The sequence below is a fragment of the Neltuma alba genome, unplaced genomic scaffold, assembly GCF_004799145.2.
Source record: "Neltuma alba isolate B1F8T4 unplaced genomic scaffold, ASM479914v2 tig00007360_pilon, whole genome shotgun sequence".
NCBI classification, from domain to species: Eukaryota; Viridiplantae; Streptophyta; class Magnoliopsida; order Fabales; family Fabaceae; genus Neltuma; species Neltuma alba.
This window is the reverse complement of record NW_021634762.1, coordinates 1-18,778: the sequence shown is the minus strand read 5'-3', so window position 1 is coordinate 18,778 and position 18,778 is coordinate 1. Positions and strand designations below refer to the sequence as shown.

Genomic DNA, 18,778 nt, shown 5'->3' with positions numbered 1-18,778 from the left:
TTATAAAAACGCAGATAGAGGCCCTTGACAACTTTACTATTTGTCAAAACCCAAAATGAAATTGTTAAGGGTCCCTATCTGCATTTTTATAATTCTAAAATCTTTTTTTTCAATTTTCTCTTAAAAAAATTATTTTTTCGTTTTATAAGATAAAATTTTTCTCGTATATTAATTAAAATATGGATGGCACAATAAAACATTAATGAAGATATTAAAAAACAAAACAAAAAACATTAATGGAGATAGAGAGCAAAGCGGATGGTGGGTTAGATTAGATAAATAAATAGATGGGAATCAATCCTTTATTTGATTTGATTGATGTTGGGCCAATCTCCTTCCCCATTCACGTGACAGCGAAGCACCATCAATCTGCTTGCTTTCTTCAGCCCAACGTCTCTCTCTCTCTCTCATCCCCTGTGTGACTTCTTCGCCCCGTAAGCACCAAGCTCCCTGCCATTCCTCTCTCTCTCTCCCCCCACCAAACGATTCACTTTCCAGCAACTACCGGAGACTTTTCTTCAATTCGGGTAACACACTCTTTCTCTCGCTCCCTCAAATGAGAAAGAACCTTTTTGCTTTCCGCGATTATAGTGTTATCATCCCATTATGATGCCCAAAGCGGATTCTTTTTTTCTGTTTTTGATTCCCGAACGCATCATAACTCTCCTTCTGTTTCAGTCATGCCTCTTTCATGTTTAGCAACGGTTTTCTGTTTAGGGATTTGCAGTTTTAAATCCCTCTCTTTTGCCCGTTTCTATCTCCTATAGAACTCCCTGGTGGGGAATATATTGCAGATGGTCTTCCCTTTACTGTGGCTTGCTCTGGAAACTGATTGAATATTATTATTTACGGGAAACAATGCGTTAGGTTCTTCCTAAAATGCCCGTGCAGTGTACCCAATTGCTCTTTTTGGGAAATTGCAGTATATTTTGCTTTGACAATCTTGCATGGACTCAAATGTGATTGATTGAGAGGTCTATGTGCTTCCATTTCATTGCTTTGTATTTTGCACCTGAAGCTATTGCTATGTTTTCCTTTTCCATGCTCCTTTTGTTGTGCTAGAATTCATCAGCTATAGTGATATCGAAAGAAGTAATATGTTAGGATTTAGGTTACTAATTTGGGCCGACTCAATTGCAATCATATATTGTCGATCTTTCAGCTTTAAAGGAACATATTATGATTTTTCCCCCCCTAGTTTCTTGGGCTGTAATGTCATTGCCGGTTGATTTTAATATTTTTTTTCCTTTGATTGTTTGGGGACGTGTTATTTTAATTTCCACGATACTGCTGTCACATAATATTTGCATTTTCACGTAGCAAAATCCTACTTTTGTTGAATTTATCAAGCCTATGGTTAATGCTGTTGTTTCACGTTATTTGCCCCAATATAATGCGACGACTCAGTAATGATTTTTCTTGTCTAAGCCAAATACCATTCAAAGTCTAGCCAAATCATGCTGGCATTTATCTATAGCTGCAAGCTTTTTGTATCTTCTCCTGAAGCTTGTATTAAATCATGTTATAGGGAACTCGAGAAAAGGTGAGTGCAAACAAGCACGTACAATCTTTAGAAGACTTATCGACCAAGGCTGGAGGTGCGATGCTGAGTTCTAAAGAAATGATGGCATTTAAGTCATATCAGAGTCAGGCTGAATTATTTGTGAAGGAATATTTACTAGCTGACCCTCTGATTCCATATACTTCAATTGTTGGTGGCATTTTCACTTGCAAGATGGTATATTGTTATTCTAACTATGCTCTTATGGCGTTATAAAGTCATTCTAATCTCAATGATGTTGTAATATGTATTTTATTTTATGATCTTATGTTTATCTCTTAGTTGTTGTCTTTCAGGTCTATGATCTTACACAGCTGATCAGTACAGTTTACTTTAAGAGCTATTCAAGCCTTTCAAAAATCCAACGTATTGAGTGGAATAACCGGTGACTGGATCTTCTATTCTCTCAAAGCTCTATCATTTTTTTTTCACGGTTTAAGATATTAATGAAGATTCGTTTGTTCTTTTGCAGTGCTATATCAACTGTTCATGCCATTTTCATTACGACTATGTCTTTGTACTTTGTATTTTGCTCAAGTCTATATTCTGAGAACCAATTCACTGACCTCACCGTTCGAACATCTCCATTGTCTACATTTGGGCTGGGGGTAAGAATGCTTTGGTTCTTTTTGTTGTTCTCTTATCCCTTTGAAGTTCCTATTGGATTTCCCCCCTTTAATACAACTGTCATGTGAAGTAGATCAAGGGTGTAACGCACGAGTTGAGTAATTCCTTAATCAAAGTCATACAGCTTGTGAGTTGTGGTGGTATAGAGGATTTGCATGGTTTGAAGGATAGAGTCCTTGATAGTAAACATGTCTTGTTTAAACATGCCTACTTTTATCAACACAAACAATTCGAAGTCAATAATATTTTAGAATATGTCTGTTGTTTTAAACACAAAATAAGTAATTTTCGGATGAAATAAAGTTGATAGATACATTATGAGGATTTCCTCTTCTCCTTACTTGTATCTTTTGTCCATCTTGTGATCTATGCTTCCAAAAACCATAATCGCATATAGAAATATCTATTTTAATTTTAAAGTCATTTCTATAAATCTTGTTCGCCTAATAAAGTGTAATGAGTTGGCTTTTATTTATTTAATAGTAGTGCATGCTATGCAGGTTTTTGGTAATTTGTGGTATACTGACTACCATTGATTTTTTGTTGAGAAATATTGTGGAATGATAAATGACTCAAAAGCTGGCGTGTAACACCAATACTGTAAGGTGACACACTAATACCATAAACAGTGAGGATACTTGTATAACTAGATGATAAGCGAGAAATCATGTTGAGCCATGCCAATTCAGGGAATCAGAACTAAAGAAACTAGATTATAATGATGTCCCTCCATTACTTAGATGTCGGACTAATGGATCAATATAGAGATGCTATCTTCTTATTTTGAAGTGCGTATACTCGTCAAGTAAAACAATTTATAGATTTCTGATAGGACTATTGCGTTATAAATGCATTTATCATTCTTTTTGGCCAAGTGCAATAGGGACTTGCATTGATGGGTAAGCCTTCTCAAACCTTTATTTTGATGGAGTTTAGGATTTTCATGCAAAAATCTGGATAAATCAGGGGAAAGCATCTTCTAGACTCTCACAAACCAATCTGAAATGCTGAAGTCCTTGGTGGAGGGCCATCTGAGAAGAAGTTTAAGTCCAAGCATCAGCTTTTAGCTCTTGAAACCTGCCCCATTTTTGCTAATGCGCAGTATTTAGTTTATGTTATGTGTCTTTTGCATTCTCTTTTATGATCTCCTTTCTCCTGTCTGTCACGCTTAGGTTATATTTTAATTTATTTGATATGTCACGTTATTCCAATTGCTTTGGATGACTGAGATCTACTAGAAATACAATGAAATAATTGGTTGAGATTATGAGAGGTTGAGAGCTCTGCCTTTTTGATGTAGAGGAGAACCCACTCCTAGAAGTTATTTTAGCGACAAGGCTGAACTTTGCTTTGTATAGGAGTTCTGTGTCTCACACTAAGCTGATATGGGATAACCATTTTTTGCGTCTCTTGCTACCGTCTATGTTAATTAAAGGAGCTTAGGGCTTCTGCTGGCTTAGAGAGTGAAAAAAGTGGAATGGAGATTGTGATTGGATTATAGGCAATTATGTACATGAAAAGGGAAAGTTATCACCTCTTGACTGCCCAATCATCATGAAATCAGCTTCCTTCTTTCTGGCTCATGTGCCTATGCCTTTTAAATGACTTCCCTCTTGATTTCACATGACCAGCGGAGATTAAATGAATTGTTTAACTTCTTGAGGAATCTTTCATTGGTGGTTGTGAATGATGAATCTATTCCCATCTTTACGACTTGCTACTATGGAACCAAGGTTGACAAGATTTGTAAATAGAAAATACCACCTGGATATTCTACCATACTGCGTATTGAAGAACCAGTACGTGAATTTTTCAATTTGAAAACAAAATGTGTTGAGAAGTAATAAGTTTTTAACTCTGAATGCATTTATTTATGTCAAGGTTCCTGGGATATGTAGCTCTTCTAGAATTAATTTGACCACTTGTGGAAATCGTTGATAATAATAATACACATGTAGCTAACCTTTTCTATAGATAGTTTGGATGGGAAGTTTTACTTAGTGTAAATCAGTGACTGAAATCAGAATGCATTTGTTCTGCTTGATGTTCAGGACCTTTTAGCTGTAAATTTTTGCCCAAGGGTTCTGGCTACTTCATTTGTGTACATTCTAACAATCTAATTTATTTATTTTCTATGTTTATTGTCTGTATTGTGCGATATATGCTGTTCTAAAAGCCTTTTTATGTTTTAACTTGTTGCAGATTTCTGTTGGATACTTCATTGTTGACCTTGGGATGATATTTTGGTTTTATCCTTCTCTTGGTGGATATGAGTATGTAAGGATAATATCTTCTAACTTCAAAAGAATATAAGGCTATACTTTATTATTAAGTTGAGAATGTACAATTTAAGTCATTTCAAGTGATATGAACCCAACTGGGCATGACTATTGAGCCGAGTTTTGTTCCCTCACCCTCATGTTTTCTTTCGGTTGTGGTTAGGATTTAACTCATGTTCATATCAACTTTGGTTCAGGTGATTCATCATCTAATCTCCTTGGTAGCAGTAGCATATGCAATGTTGAGTGGAGAGGGACAGCTTTATACTTACATGGTCCTTGTGTCTGAGACAACAACTCCAGGGATAAACTTGAGATGGTAATCCTAATCTAATATTTTAGCACAATTAAAGTTATCAAATAATTGTTTTTGCTAATTCACACCTTGCATTTTCTCAGGTATCTTGATGCAGCTGGAATGAAAAGATCCAGAGCTTATCTTGTAAATGGGGTTGTGATATTCTTTGCATGGCTGGTGGGTTAATTCGTTGCAACTTGGAATATATTTGTGTTCGTCTGATCCTGTTTTGAAATATCATTATGTAAAACATAAAAATCCTTATTCTTGTACATCCTTACTGAGATGTTCTATCTGCAGGTTGCCAGAATACTTCTGTTCATTTACATGTTCTACCATGTATACTTGCACTTTGACCAGGTAATATAACACAGAATTTCAAACATTAAGTGGGGTGTGTGATGTGTTATAACAATCAGATCTTGAGTTTCTATTTTTTGGTCCGAAGTTTTAGGGTCACATTGTTTCCCAAATGTTCAAGAGCTGTCATAGTGAATGCATCATGTGAAAACATGGGTAATGAAAATTATAGCTTAAGGGAGGCCAAAATACACCAAAATGAATTGGTAAACTTCTGTTAGATAGTGATCACTCGTTCAGGGCAGATGCTGACTATATAATTGGAGCAGATAATGATTTGATTGGTTTAGTCAAGGCAGATACTGAGTTTATATTCATAACGTGTTTGTAACTAATACCAGAGAGATTCTTTGGTAAACCCAATTTATGAAAGATTCCTAGATTCAGTAAAGTCAATCATGATATGCTTCAACCTGGTTTTTCTACATTCGCAAAAATGAATGTATATAGTGCATTTATGAAGAGATAATGAGAAAAAAGGTTTTAGATGTGAAGGCGGCGCATGAAACTGTGTGCGTGTGCGTGTGTTCCTTTTGGTATTCTTGTCTTTCTAAATGCAATAATATAGATGATATAATTTAGATATTCTTACGCATCATTGTTTAATTAACCAACAGGTTAAGAGAATGCATACCATGGGGCAATTATTAGTACTACTTGTGCCGGTAGTGCTAGCTATCATGAACTTGGCATGGTTTTCAAAGATCATCAAAGGACTGAGGAAGACATTGGCGAAAAGGCAGTAAAATTCAGAAGATTATTGGTGAATTTTTTTCGAAAGCAAAAGTATAGTTTCCCACTGTTGATAACCCCAGCTTACCTTTGTCTCTGTGCATCATCTTCTTCCTGTTTAAATTACATGTGCACCGAAAGATGAAGCACAAACCACAAATGGTGCTTGGATCCCCTGTGAATCTCAGCCATTGTATAAATGTTAGTTCTACCTTTTTATGTTCTTAATTAAATTGGCCCCGTTTTCGGAAAAGGTCGAGGTTTTCCCCCCTTTCGGCCTGAGCATACTTGTTCGTTCTCTTGTCACTATAAACTTAGCTTTAGCAGAGCCTGCATTAACGGCCATAATGAATATCCCAGTGCGAAGTGTTTAAACTGTTGGGGGAAGTCATTAATTTCGACCTGGAAGATGACTGAGTTTCAGTTAATTCAATGCCTAGTTCTCAATTGTGTTGAAATTGAGTTTTCTTATTGCTAATGAAGATTTCATTTGGTTATGTAAGTAGTTCACTTACTGACCAATGTCGCCTACGAAGGAATTCAAAATTGTGCGCACTTGAAAAGACTTCTAAATATGGTGCCTCTCGACATCTAGTCTTTTGAGTGGAGGACCCATTGTTCCTTATCAAATATTATGGTCATGTTCAATATGAAACATTGAAAATAAGGAATAAGAATTGAAATTGAAATTGAGAAAATATATTATAAGAGTGTTTAGTATGAGAGATTGCTTGTTACATAGAATTGAACGAACCTATTTATGTGGGATTAGAGAATGTCATGGGAGGAGGTAGTATTTCCTAATCCTATTTTCACATAACAAGCAATTTTTCATGTTAAATCTTTTTTAATGATTTTTAATTGTAATTGTAATTCTTATTTTTCATTTTTAATATTACATATCAAACGGGACCTATCTTCTGGTTGATTAATGATTACCTTGACTACTCTTTGTATGGGTGAACGATGAGCATTACTATTTCTACCATAGTGCTTGTTAAGCCCTTATAAAAATATTCAAATATAACAAACAATTTCGTATATTAAATATTTTTTTAATAATTTTTTTCAGTTGCAATCGTAGTCTCTATCTATATTAAATACTTTTTTAATAATTTTTTTCAGGTGTAATCTTAGTCTCTATCTCTTATTTTTAATGCTACATATCAATAGTATTTATATTCATTGATTAATAATTACCTTGATTACCCTTTTATGTTGGTGAGCGTTGGACATTACTCTTTCTGCCAAGGGCTTTTAACATTTTCAAGCCCTTCTCTACTATGGCTACCTGGTGGCAAGTTTTATTAACAAAAAATATTGACATTAAAATTTAAAATGTCAACAAAATATCGTTAAATGTTACATTAAATTTAATTCTTTTAAAATAATAATGATTGGTATAAAAAAATTATCATTTGAGACTCAATATATTATGACCAGAGGACTAAAAAAATACTTTATAAGATTAACGGATCAAAATAAAATCTTTGAAGTTAGATGACTAAAGATACACTTTTGCCTTTTAGTATATTAGCATAATTAAATAAAACATAGCCCTCACTACATGCGTGTAATTTATCATTTTTAATCCAAGTTCCTGAGATTTGGAACGAGACTTTTCCTTTTTTTATTTTGGGTGACAGAACCAGAGTATTCTTTAGTGGTTCTCTTTTCATATTTGTCAATGTTGGAAACAACCAATTCAACTTGGTCTAATATCAGGCAGTTGGTGTAAATAAGCGTGTATCAAGAAAAGTGCTTTTTACTTTGTATATGTATATCGTAAAATCATTTTTAAAATTATAATTTTGATTTCATCTAAACACCCACATTATAATGATTAAATGTTTAATACATAACTTCTAGAATAATTAGGAGTGTAGCGGTTAAATTCTTACTAAAATTGAAAGCTTGGAGGGATACGGGGACAGGATCGAAGATGTTCAGGCGGCTAAAAAAAAAAACATTGAAGATGTAAAGATGCTTTATGTGCCTCTTCCTATTCATCAAATGTTGATAAATGACATGGTTCTTTTTTTTTTGTTCTTCTTTTTTCCGCCTTCTTTCTGTAAAATTGAGAGTCAAGGCCTACCAGGTTGTGAAACGGTTGTTTCTTACACAGGACAGCCTATATTTCTGGCGCTTCACGTCGAATGTCACAATAGCGGATTCTGATACCATGGCAGATTAATAGCAGTTTGAGAGAGAGAGAGAGAGAGAGAGAGGATCAGTGTCTGGCCAAAAGAAAGAGGGGATCAATGTAAAATTTATGTGGGACCCTGACTGAAACTTTCACGTATGATTGAATTTGTATAACATTTTCTGACCAAAGAGTCCATGTTAAAACTAGCTAGTTAACAACAGTTCAATGTCCCTACAGATGTTCCCGTAACCAAAATATCAAATCACCATCCCAAAAAGATCCCACCTCCATCTTCACTTGCGAGTTAAAAGTCGGCTATCTGGGGCATGATTCTCCAAATTCCCATTTGAGGAACGGCATGCAGCAAGAGGAAATACAGATATTCCTGTGATCAAAATATCCAATCACCATCCCAAAAAGATTCCACCTCCATTTTCACCTGCGAGAGGATACATGTTGGCTATTTGGTGCATGATTCTCCAAATTCCCATTTGAAGGACGGCATGAAGAAAGAGAGAGAGATTTCTTTTGGCTTGTTTGAGTTTGAGCAGAAACCAGTGGAACCTCAAGACTTGCCATTGCGCCACCACTCTTTGAGAACTGATCTGGCATGCCTAAGAGACCATCACTAGACAGAATGTGCACTATAGCATTTACAGAGGCTTCTAATGCGGGAGGAAGGGGTTCCCTGGGATGTGATACCTACACATATCAAATCAATGTGTCATGTAGAGAAGAGAATCATCAACTTGTAATTGGAATTGCATAACCAGAAGTGTTTATGGGCCAGATAAGTCTAAGAAGAGGTCCCGGATTCTGACTTGAAGCCTCTGCCCTGGTGGGGCCAGGTTAGGCCAGACCTCTCCTTATTTTTCAAAACAAAAACATCTAAAAAAGTAAAATTTGTGCATGAATCATATAAAACTGCATTTTTTTCCCTAAAAAAAAAAATTCATTAGTCTATAACTCTTTTTATTAAAATCAGGCCAGGTGCGGCCATAACCTGCAACATTTGACCTTATCATGATTTTTTGGTCTGGACCAACCTGGTCCAATTGAGGTTGACTTTCAATTAAAGTAGTAATGAGGAAACTTACTTTGTGTAATATTGCTGCTGACAATCGCTCCCTCAAGCAATATAACTGCGCAACATCCAGTGCCCTTGATTCAAAATAAAGCCATCGATCCATGATGACTCTAACTGCATTATCCGGAGAAGACATCACCTTATCTTCACCCTGTTCACAGGACTTATTTTCACAATGCTCACCGGGCTTGTTATCGAACTCAATGTCATCTTCAGTCGCACCATCAGATTCACTACCTTCGTCATCATCCTCACCATTGGGGTCATCAATATTATCCTCTGCTGGAGCAACAGCAATCTCTCCTGAAAGCAGTAAGAGCGGAAGTGATCCAACAAGCGTACAGTTTCTTGTGCACATACTACCACCATCACCACGGGTAATCTCATCCAACACGACTAATGGGCGGCCAACAGCTACCTTTGACTGCAACTTATAATTTACAGAGTGTTGATGCAACCGAACTTTATGACCACTAGCAGTCTCCACAACAACTCTCTTTGCACCTTTGGGCGTAATCAATGTTCCAACCATTGGATACAAACCTGCAACCAATACTGCATGGAGTATACCAGGGTTGTGTGAATTAACATTGTATCTTGAAACATCACCTTGAATAAGCCCACTTCGAATCAATTCAGTTTGGAGTTGTCTCCGCATGCCATGTAACATATGCATTGTGGTGAGGGACACGAAGTATTGAGAAGAAAACCATGACTCTAGACCCATTGTTCTTGCATTATGCCAACATTCAAATGCAGCTATTACAGCAAGTTGATCACCATACCCCCCATACAAAGAAGCAAGCTCAGCCTTCGCATCTGCAGCTAGCCTCTTTTCCCCAAGCGACAAGGGAATGGTGAATGGGTCTCTATAATCAGAAGCACATGCTAGAGTTAATGCTGGATCAAGGCAATTCATCAATATAGCGAAGAAAATTAACTTGCATGTTAAGGGGTGAACAGGAAGAGAGCCAAGCTTCTCTCCTAACTCCGTGAGCTCTTCATCAATTGATAATGCCCCAATATCTTGAAGAGCTGCGACGGCATTTCGTATAGACTCAAAAACAGGAGGATCTAGTGTCTTCGATAAATATTCTTCTAACTTGCAGCTTGGATCAATCATTTTCACCTGAGGCAAAACAAGCAGTAAACAATAGCAACACAAGGAAATAGGTCATTTATATAAAATCAATTTATTTACTGCAATTTTTTCCCATGACAAAAAGGCCCTGACGATAATAATAACAAGCTTTGTTCCCCAAAGCAAAAAATAAATCCAAAAATGATTTACCCCCCACTGATAAGTTTGGACAAATATATTTTTGGTCCTTTAACTTTACATAAGATATATTCTGGCCTTTTAATTTTATAAAATGTCTTTTTACTCTTTTGGTTCTATTTATAAGTCACTTCCAACATGTTTCACACAGATCAATAAAAACCTTAAACTTCATTAACTCTCATTTAAAATTTAACAACTTTCTAACTTTATCCCTATTTAATATACAATATACCTTATGAGAACAAAGTTACCACAATAATAAATGAAGAGTAAAGTTGTACATTCATGTGAAAATTCTCTCTCTGCCCTATAAATAGGACCAAAGGAGTCATTCTTTAACCCAAACAATGTTAATAAAAAATGTTGATATTGAAATTTTAAATGTTGATAAAACATTCACAAATGTTGAGATATTAAGTTTGATTCTTTAAAATAACAATAATTGGCATGAAAAAAATCATCACATGAGACAAATGGTATTAGGGTTAGAGAACTGAAAAAACACTATAAAATCAAGAGACAAACTGAAATCTTGTATAAAGTTAGAAAACCAAAAGTGTACTTTTGCCGATAAGTTTGTTTCTTATTTTTTCCTTATACAATTTAAATTTTTTTTCCACTATTCAATAATGAACAACCGGTTAAGGCATCATTGTTTTCAATCACTCCAAACAAAAAATTCTGTAAATGAACAGTGATAGATACAATTTTAAAACAGGAAAATTAGTCAAGCCAACTGATTCAATGTAGTATAAAAATATGCTGAATTCAAGGTCACTCACAATTTTCATCATTACAATATTTTGGGAGTAGTCTCCCACATTATCATTGAATTTCTATCACTAGAGGGAGAAAAGTAGTACCTGCAGACAAAGCTCTTCAATAGGCATTCTTCTTAATTCAGGAACCTGAAAATCGGGCAAGGAAGCCGCTCGATACTTAGAATACAAATGATAGCAAATTCCAGGCTGACAGCGGCCAGCACGCCCTTCACGTTGCTTAGCACTTGCCTTTGAAACCCAAGATGATTGAAGAGTTTGAACATTACTATATGGATCATAACTTTTTTCTTTCATCCGCCCAGTGTCTATGACATAGACAATATCATCAATAGTTATGGCAGTCTCAGCAATATTGGTTGAAAGAACAATTTTGCGGCAACCAGGAGGTGGGTGCAAAAAAACCTTCTTTTGCTCCTTTGCTGGAACCATTGAATGCAGAGACATAATGGTAAACCTTGAATTATTGAAAAATGGGGATTGGAGTAATCTTTCACGAGTTCTATTTATTTCATCCCAACCTGGAAGGAAAACAAGGATTCCTCCATCCTTTGAGTCCATACATATTTTTCGTATCAGCTGCTCTATCAGAACAACATCGACAATTTCAGGGTTGACTGTTGTAAGATATTTATCAAGTAACTTCTGCCCTTCCATGGAGTTTGAAGATGCAGAATCTCTGTGTTTCTTTAAAATTTCTGCAGTTTCCCGCTGATTTTCCTGCTCAGCAATCTCCAGTGCCGTCACTCCTGCTTTGGATCTTAAATGGCAGTCTGCCCCAAAGGATAACAGCACACACATATCACCCACTCTTCCTTTTCCAGCAAACACCATTAATGGTGTAAGGCCAGTCAATGAATGCTGGTAATTAAAGATCTTTGGGGATCCTTTAGAAGTAACCAGCTCCAAGAGAGGATCGCAGTCATCATTGGACCAAGCCAAATGAATAGCTTCATCAAGAGAAACTTTATCATCCTTGCTTAAATCATTGTTGTCAGTCACATTATTTAATAAAGCATTATCAAGATGATTTTCTTTTTTGTATTTGACAATAGAAAGAACATCCTCCAGATAGAAAGTTCTGACCTGAAGAAAGAGCACAGAAATTTATGAAAAAATGTCACTGGAAAAAAAGTCAAATCACAATCTAGAACCATATAGATACCGGATGAGTAAACCCCGGAACAAGGATAACTGGGCAGCCACCAAAATATTGGGAAAATCTTTCAGCGTCAATGGTAGCACTCATTAGTATCTGAAAAATTGAGGGAAGGGATGAAGTTCAAATATATTAAGAAAACCCAGGGTGGGGGGGAATTTTCAGTAAATCAAAGCATCCCTTGACTGAATGACAGTGAAATAAGGAAATAAATATAAATACAAGAACTTCAAACTAACCAGGCGAAGGTGTGGGTGTGAAGGGAGCATGTCTCTGCATGTAAGTTGCATTGGAGCAAATGTATTAATCCAAATATCATGTAAGAAAAACATTGTAAATGGCATATCTTCATTTAGTCAATGAACATAGATCTTGGGATCAAATGTAAAGCTTCAAACATGTTCATCTCAAGATATCACCTTTCAAAAATCATTCTTGATGGGGCAACAGAGATTAGATCACATTGTTTGGGGATTAATAATATCTCATTTTTTTGTATAAAAAATATTTCAGAAGAGAAAATAGATGGTAAAAAGCTAATCCATTCCCCAAGAAAATCCAAGGCAAATGATGAAAAGCATGAAAAGAAAGGAATCATCTTGCAGAAAAACAGGAAAAAACAGCAATAATAAACCGTGTTAGAGAAGAAAGGGAAAAAAAAAAAATCATCCCAGCAGTTGTTATTTAAAATTCAAAAAAGGTGAACATTCAATATCAGTTTTAAATAAGTGCTGCAAATTATGACCTACAAGTCAACTTTGCTCTAAATTATCTATTTCAGAAAAATATACACTAGAGTTCAGATGTTCCATCACGTTGTACCTAACAACTGCCATCATGAAGTCTGAGTACCGATCCCTTTCATGAATTTCATCCTGAATATGCAATGAAATTTATCAGGTTTTGCGAAGGCAAGGAAACAAAACATGTATTCACATTACTCATTGTATCATAAGGCTCCAAACGAATATATAATGAGACATTCAAATACACTTTATGGAGCAGAGTTGTAGAGTGAGAAAGATCACGCTTTTATTTATAGAAGCATTATAGTTACATGCCAATTGCTAGAGATCCTTCTAAACCTGTGCTAAACGCTGGTTTATCAAGAATACATAAGGCATAAATACCCTTAAACAAAGCAATAATGACTAAGCTCTGCTTCTAATATAATGTCCTGCAACAAAGCTTTAATGGTGAACTCTGGCTCTATAATCGGTATCAGTATTTAGGTATCTCCTTAATGAATTTCAGTTGTTAGAGCATGCAGTTTTGGGGGCACAGGACTAAACAGTTTGACCATGTGGGATTACAGGGTCCATGCAAGTATGGGGAGGCACAGTTTGGCAGGGCAACAGGAGATAAGCATAGAATCCTGTTTCGCACAATTTTTTTAAGGCGAAAAAGTACAAGCAAGATTGAGAGCCACAAACATGCATTCTGCTTCTAGCTGTAAAAAATCAAGTAAATCAAAGTAAGAGAAGTACCATAATTATGTGAGTGATCTCGAATTCATTATTCTTCATGGTTCCTGTATTTGATCTACTCAAACATTTGGAAAACGAGCACAGGACCCTCAGCAAAATTCCAGTTGTACATAGCACGACTGATGAATTCTTTCCACCTTTGCTTTCCAACCGTATCTAGATTTCAATTTCGGAAAGCATAATTACTACTATGTTATCATGTGATGTGCGCACTCATAAAAGGCCAGACACTCTTCCATGGTTCACAGCTTGAAATCGCACCACAGTGTGTAATATTCATTAACCCGAACATTAAACTAGAAATAATTACCATATTGATAACACATGATAAAGCAAGCAATCAAGTTAATGACTTATTATATTTGAAAATCATTGCATATGTTAATTTTGTAATATAATGGAAACTTTCGAGTGCAATAGCCACTTGTAAACCTTCAATATGACCTTGAAATCCTGGAAAATCTATAATTAAAAGGGATATACACCATTTCATGCATGCATGTACGTGTGCTTCACTTGAAGCAGTACAGATCCAATCTTAAAAATGTTCAAAACCAATATTCCCATGCAATCATTGAATCCAAAACAAGATGAACTTGACACATACATCAACAAAGAAATACCTTATAACCAATATTTTCTCCAATGGTCTCACCTCTCTCACTAGCAATTCTCTCAGCAACTGCATACCAAAACAAGATGAAAATATTTCACACGTGAATCAAGATTGTAAATCAACACGTACGAATACATAAATGTGTAACTATTGTGCATGAGTTGCAGACCTGACATTGCAGAGATACGTCGAGGTTGAGTGCAAACTATTTTACATGCCTCACCCTTACCCCACGCATGATCCAAAATATATTGTGGGACCTGAATCACAATTAATATTAAGATAAACATGACAATCACAGAAAATGGATAATGTTTCACAAAGCTTAGGAGATCCTTGCATGTTCAAAGAGATGAAAGTATCTGAGTCAGTCAAACCCAAGATCATGAAATATCAAGAACGTCGTAGCACATCCACAATTTTAACCACACAAGCCCAATATGAAGTTAATCATAACAGCTATGGCAGTATATAGGAACTAGTAAAATTCAAAAACCGATTTTTCAAACACCAACAAAAACGCACAAGATTATAAATTGATACTCCCTCCGTTCCTTATTATAAGAGACGAATAACCGAATTACGTTGATAGAAAAAACAGTTAAAATTAGTTAAGAACAATCAATGTGTAAAAAGTATAATCTTTTTTCCAAAAATGCCCTCATTAATAAGGAGAGAGAGCATGTGAGAGAACAATTAAATTATTAAAAGAAAGAGAAGTGGGAAGGAGAGAGAGTGTGAGTTGGAGATAATAAATATGGGTAAAATAGGAAATCAACACAAAAAGGTAGAAACAACTTTTAAGTGTCTCTTATATATAGGAACATACCATAAGCATCAAATGTCTCTTATAATAAGGAACGGAGGGAGTAATTACTTGCCAAGAGTCCAAGATGCACACTAATCCCTCCAACTTTAAACTACCTAATCTTGTTCCTATCACCCATCTGAGACCAAATTAAGTTCCCACACTACTCGTTATCATTCCCTACAAGAGTGTTCTAAATCGATCAAGACTCATCAAACCAAGCACCTCAAAAGCTAATCTAAACATATTAATATTGGTTTGCTTAAGTTTTTTCTATGTATGAACCAATCAGTTCAGTCAGTTGTGTTTGGGGGGAAATATCCAAACCAAACTTGCTGTTCAAAATGTATAAGATACACACGTATTATAAAGCATGAGAGAACACAGTTTTGCCTGCATCATCCCCTCGAGTTATGGAACCAATATCCTCATAGATTCGTAAAACTCCCAAAGGCCAAGTGGTCCTAAGCAGTAAGTCCGAAATACAGCCCATTTCCAGATCTTCAGCTTACAACTCACTGCTGCCTCATCATCTCAATTTTCTCCAGAAATCAATTATATCCACATCCCATTACATTCCATTGCCCAAGGTGAACAAACAATGACGTAATACCTCATGATTTTTGTCAATTAGCAAAAGAAGCTGTCCAAACCACCTGACCACATTCTGACACTTAATTTATCACTTCCTATGCATTTTGATTGTCTGTCCTTGTCTAGATACACAGCAATTATGGCTTACTAGTTCTGTGTAATGAGCTATAGCTTTCGAAGCATATGCTTTCTTCCTTTCCTTAGTTGATTGTCTATCGTTATTCATAGTTCCAATTGGCTACTCCTGTCTCTTTCTATGCAGAATTCTATAATTGGGGAAAAAAAAAAGGGGAAAAGGAACAGCTTCAAGTGTTTTATTCCCAAAATAAGTTCATACATTCTATAGCACCCATCAACTCAAGCAATCCAAGACACATTGAAAGAGATTGGTTGAACCGCTTATGTGTAGTCTGATCATATATACCTCCAATAGGTCAAATGACCATGATAATCAAACAGCGAAGAACAAATCCAAATTATAAGATGAAAACTAAGCTTCAACTAGACAAATATGATGTCAAAGAGACCTTAGACATCATTTTAAGATAATATAGTGCAACAGTTTCATTAACTTACTTCCTAGCGCAAAGAAAAGAACAGCTTGAAGAAAAAGGGGGGGACCATTCACACCACAAAATTATATCTTAGATGATAAAATCACAAGAATATAAACGAAAAAAAAAATGTTTTGAAAGAGGGTGACAAATTATATACTATATGTGGTTGTGGCAGAATTGAGATAAAGTAAAGAATTATAACCTGTGTGGTCTTTCCACAACCAGTCTCACCGGATATGAGAACTACCTGCTTTAAAACGCATGAAGAGAACCATGAGACCAAAGAAAAGAAGAAATCTAACTTTCATATTTGGCTGGATAATTATGTTGAAGGGTTAATAACCAACACATTAACCCACTGGATGTAAATAGTTAAAATATCGATGAACTTTTTTCAGTGCTTAATCATATAGCAATCTGCAATCAAGATTTGAAAAAATAAAAAAGACTCAGGTCAAAACATTTGAATAACCTGGTGAGATTCGACAGTTGATGTGATCACATCCTTGAATGCTGCAATTGGAAGCTTAGACCTCTGTGCTGTGATCTGCAAAATCAGAATTCAAACAAACCATTCATTGGCAGGACTATTATTTAGCAAGCACTGCAAATAATGCAGGAAGAAGAGTAACAACATGTCATGTACTCGATGGAATTCATAAAGGTCTTAACATGCGGAAAAGAAATAATAGAACCTTTCGTTTGGCGGGGGTTTTGTTCATTCTAGAAGAAAATGCTTCCAATTTCTCACTGATTTCAGCTTTGCTCATGGATGGCTTGCTGAAAGTATCATCTTTAATTTGTCTTGTTTTATCAGTTTTGTCATTATGTCTTCTATCCATCTCTTCCACCAACTGTCCATCACCAGGTGGATGATGGGCATATAGAACCCCTAGTACCGCTTGTGCCTCTTCGGAAAATGCAAAATACGGAAGATTTTCTAATCCTGTATCAGCGTCAACCTTATGTACAGTTTTGAAGACGGATATTTGACGTTGTTTTGCTGTCCTGTACAAAACGTAGAATCCATAAAAGAGAAAATAAAGAGCAAATTGAACGTAAGAACGTGAAAATAGCGCCAATATCAATGGAGAGAAAACAGAGAATACAATTCTTGCAGCCTGAAATGTAAAATCTAACAAATAATGTCAGTAACACTCACCCAGAACTTTTGGATTTCATACCCATTTTTTGGGATATTTGGTGCACTAAAGCACGTTCATTTTTGGATAAAGTGGCATCAAACTTGTATTCTGCGGATTGTAAGAATAGATAAACTCAGTCAGAAACATAGAAGGAAACTAAGCAAACCATGCGAACGTAAGAGACAGAATAGAATCACTTTTGATAGGCCGTTTTAACATAATTCATGAACCTATAAAGAATAAATTACGAAAGAAAGAAATTACAAATCATATAACCAATAATCAAGGTCGTCCATTTCTTATCTCAAACCATACGCAAGACAGATCCCACATCACGTATCTGCATCCCACAACAAATGCATACAACACCAAATCATGGGGCATTCGAAGATCCAGAAATACCTTTTTCATTAGAGTTCTTAAACTCCTGTAATATCTGGTTAAGTCGAATCCGTGTGGGCTCGTCAACTGTGGGATTCTGGCTCTGAAGTGGCAGTCCTTTCTCGGAGCGACTCCTCTTTGCCATTGTATCGTAAAAATCTCGCCGAAGGTTCCAAATGAGACTGAAGAGAGGCTAAGGTTAACGACGAAGAAGAAATGGAAAGAAGAAGAAGAATGATAGAATGATAGTCTCAGAAACCCAGTTGTGCGGGAAGTAGGCAAGTCATGGGCCTTCTACAAGTTAAGGCGCATGGCTCTCGTTGTTTCCGGTGCTTTTATTTTGCCCTACGTTTCAGCTTCGGCTGCTCCGCAGATGCCCTCGGAATCACTTTCTTTTTCAATTTTGTTTCAAATCACAAAAAATAAAGATTTAATAAATTATATCCATAATTTAATATTTTAACTATCAGATATTCAATAATTAAATTAATTACTTCGGTATTTTTCTTGCTTAGTTTTACCTGCGTATTAGGTGGTGGCAAGAAAAAAGTTTTACATCCGTAGTACTGTCCACGACTTGTTATGATTATAATTTTATGAATATATAATTATATTTTCATATTATTATAATTTTTACATTTTTATCAAGGCGTTGGCGAAAAAAAAAGAATTATTTTTACCAAGGCTTCAAATTTTTTTTATTTATTTCATATTTTCTTTTAATTCATAAATATTTTAACTATTAGACCAATTTATTATTATATCAATGAAGAGCTAATAATATAATATGAAGTATTAAAAAAAATTGCTTATATGCTGTTTTCCCCCTCACCATGAATGTGCTGGTTGAAAATTTATTAGTCTTAATATATTTGTGTCT

The 18,778-nt window shown here is 35.5% G+C and overlaps 2 protein-coding genes across 6 annotated transcripts; one reads left to right on the top strand and one right to left on the bottom strand.

Moving 5' to 3' along the window:
* The first annotated feature begins 370 nt into the window (after positions 1–370).
* On the top strand, positions 371–6,315 carry LOC114752391 (transmembrane protein 56-B-like). Of its 3 annotated transcripts, none has more exons than XM_028941145.1 (9): positions 371–527; positions 1,529–1,738; positions 1,858–1,946; positions 2,034–2,169; positions 4,391–4,465; positions 4,665–4,786; positions 4,867–4,942; positions 5,066–5,125; positions 5,743–6,315. In XM_028941145.1, exons 2-9 carry the CDS (start codon positions 1,604–1,606, stop codon positions 5,869–5,871), a joined length of 822 nt encoding a protein of 273 aa, XP_028796978.1. In that variant the 5' UTR covers positions 371–527; positions 1,529–1,603; the 3' UTR covers positions 5,872–6,315. The 3 variants fall into 3 exon arrangements, with proteins under 3 accessions (XP_028796978.1, XP_028796979.1, XP_028796977.1); XM_028941146.1 differs by lacking the exon at positions 371–527 and adding an exon at positions 559–867; XM_028941144.1 differs by lacking the exon at positions 371–527 and adding an exon at positions 559–974.
* A 1,797-nt stretch (positions 6,316–8,112) lies between these two features.
* Positions 8,113–18,271, bottom strand: LOC114752385 (DExH-box ATP-dependent RNA helicase DExH6-like). Of its 3 annotated transcripts, none has more exons than XM_028941138.1 (14): positions 17,920–18,271; positions 17,535–17,625; positions 17,068–17,380; positions 16,845–16,919; positions 16,575–16,622; positions 14,583–14,673; positions 14,421–14,479; positions 13,798–13,953; positions 13,133–13,185; positions 12,550–12,583; positions 12,317–12,406; positions 11,236–12,237; positions 9,101–10,219; positions 8,113–8,705 (listed from the first exon to the last, which is right to left on the bottom strand). In XM_028941138.1, the coding sequence occupies exons 1-14, from the start codon at positions 18,041–18,043 to the stop codon at positions 8,439–8,441; spliced, it is 3,522 nt and encodes a 1,173-aa protein (XP_028796971.1). In that variant the 5' UTR covers positions 18,044–18,271; the 3' UTR covers positions 8,113–8,438. The 3 variants fall into 3 exon arrangements, with proteins under 3 accessions (XP_028796971.1, XP_028796972.1, XP_028796973.1); XM_028941139.1 differs by having other exon boundaries at positions 16,575–16,619; XM_028941140.1 differs by lacking the exon at positions 17,920–18,271 and having other exon boundaries at positions 17,068–17,375; positions 17,535–17,618.
* Between the last annotated feature and the right edge of the window lie 507 nt (positions 18,272–18,778).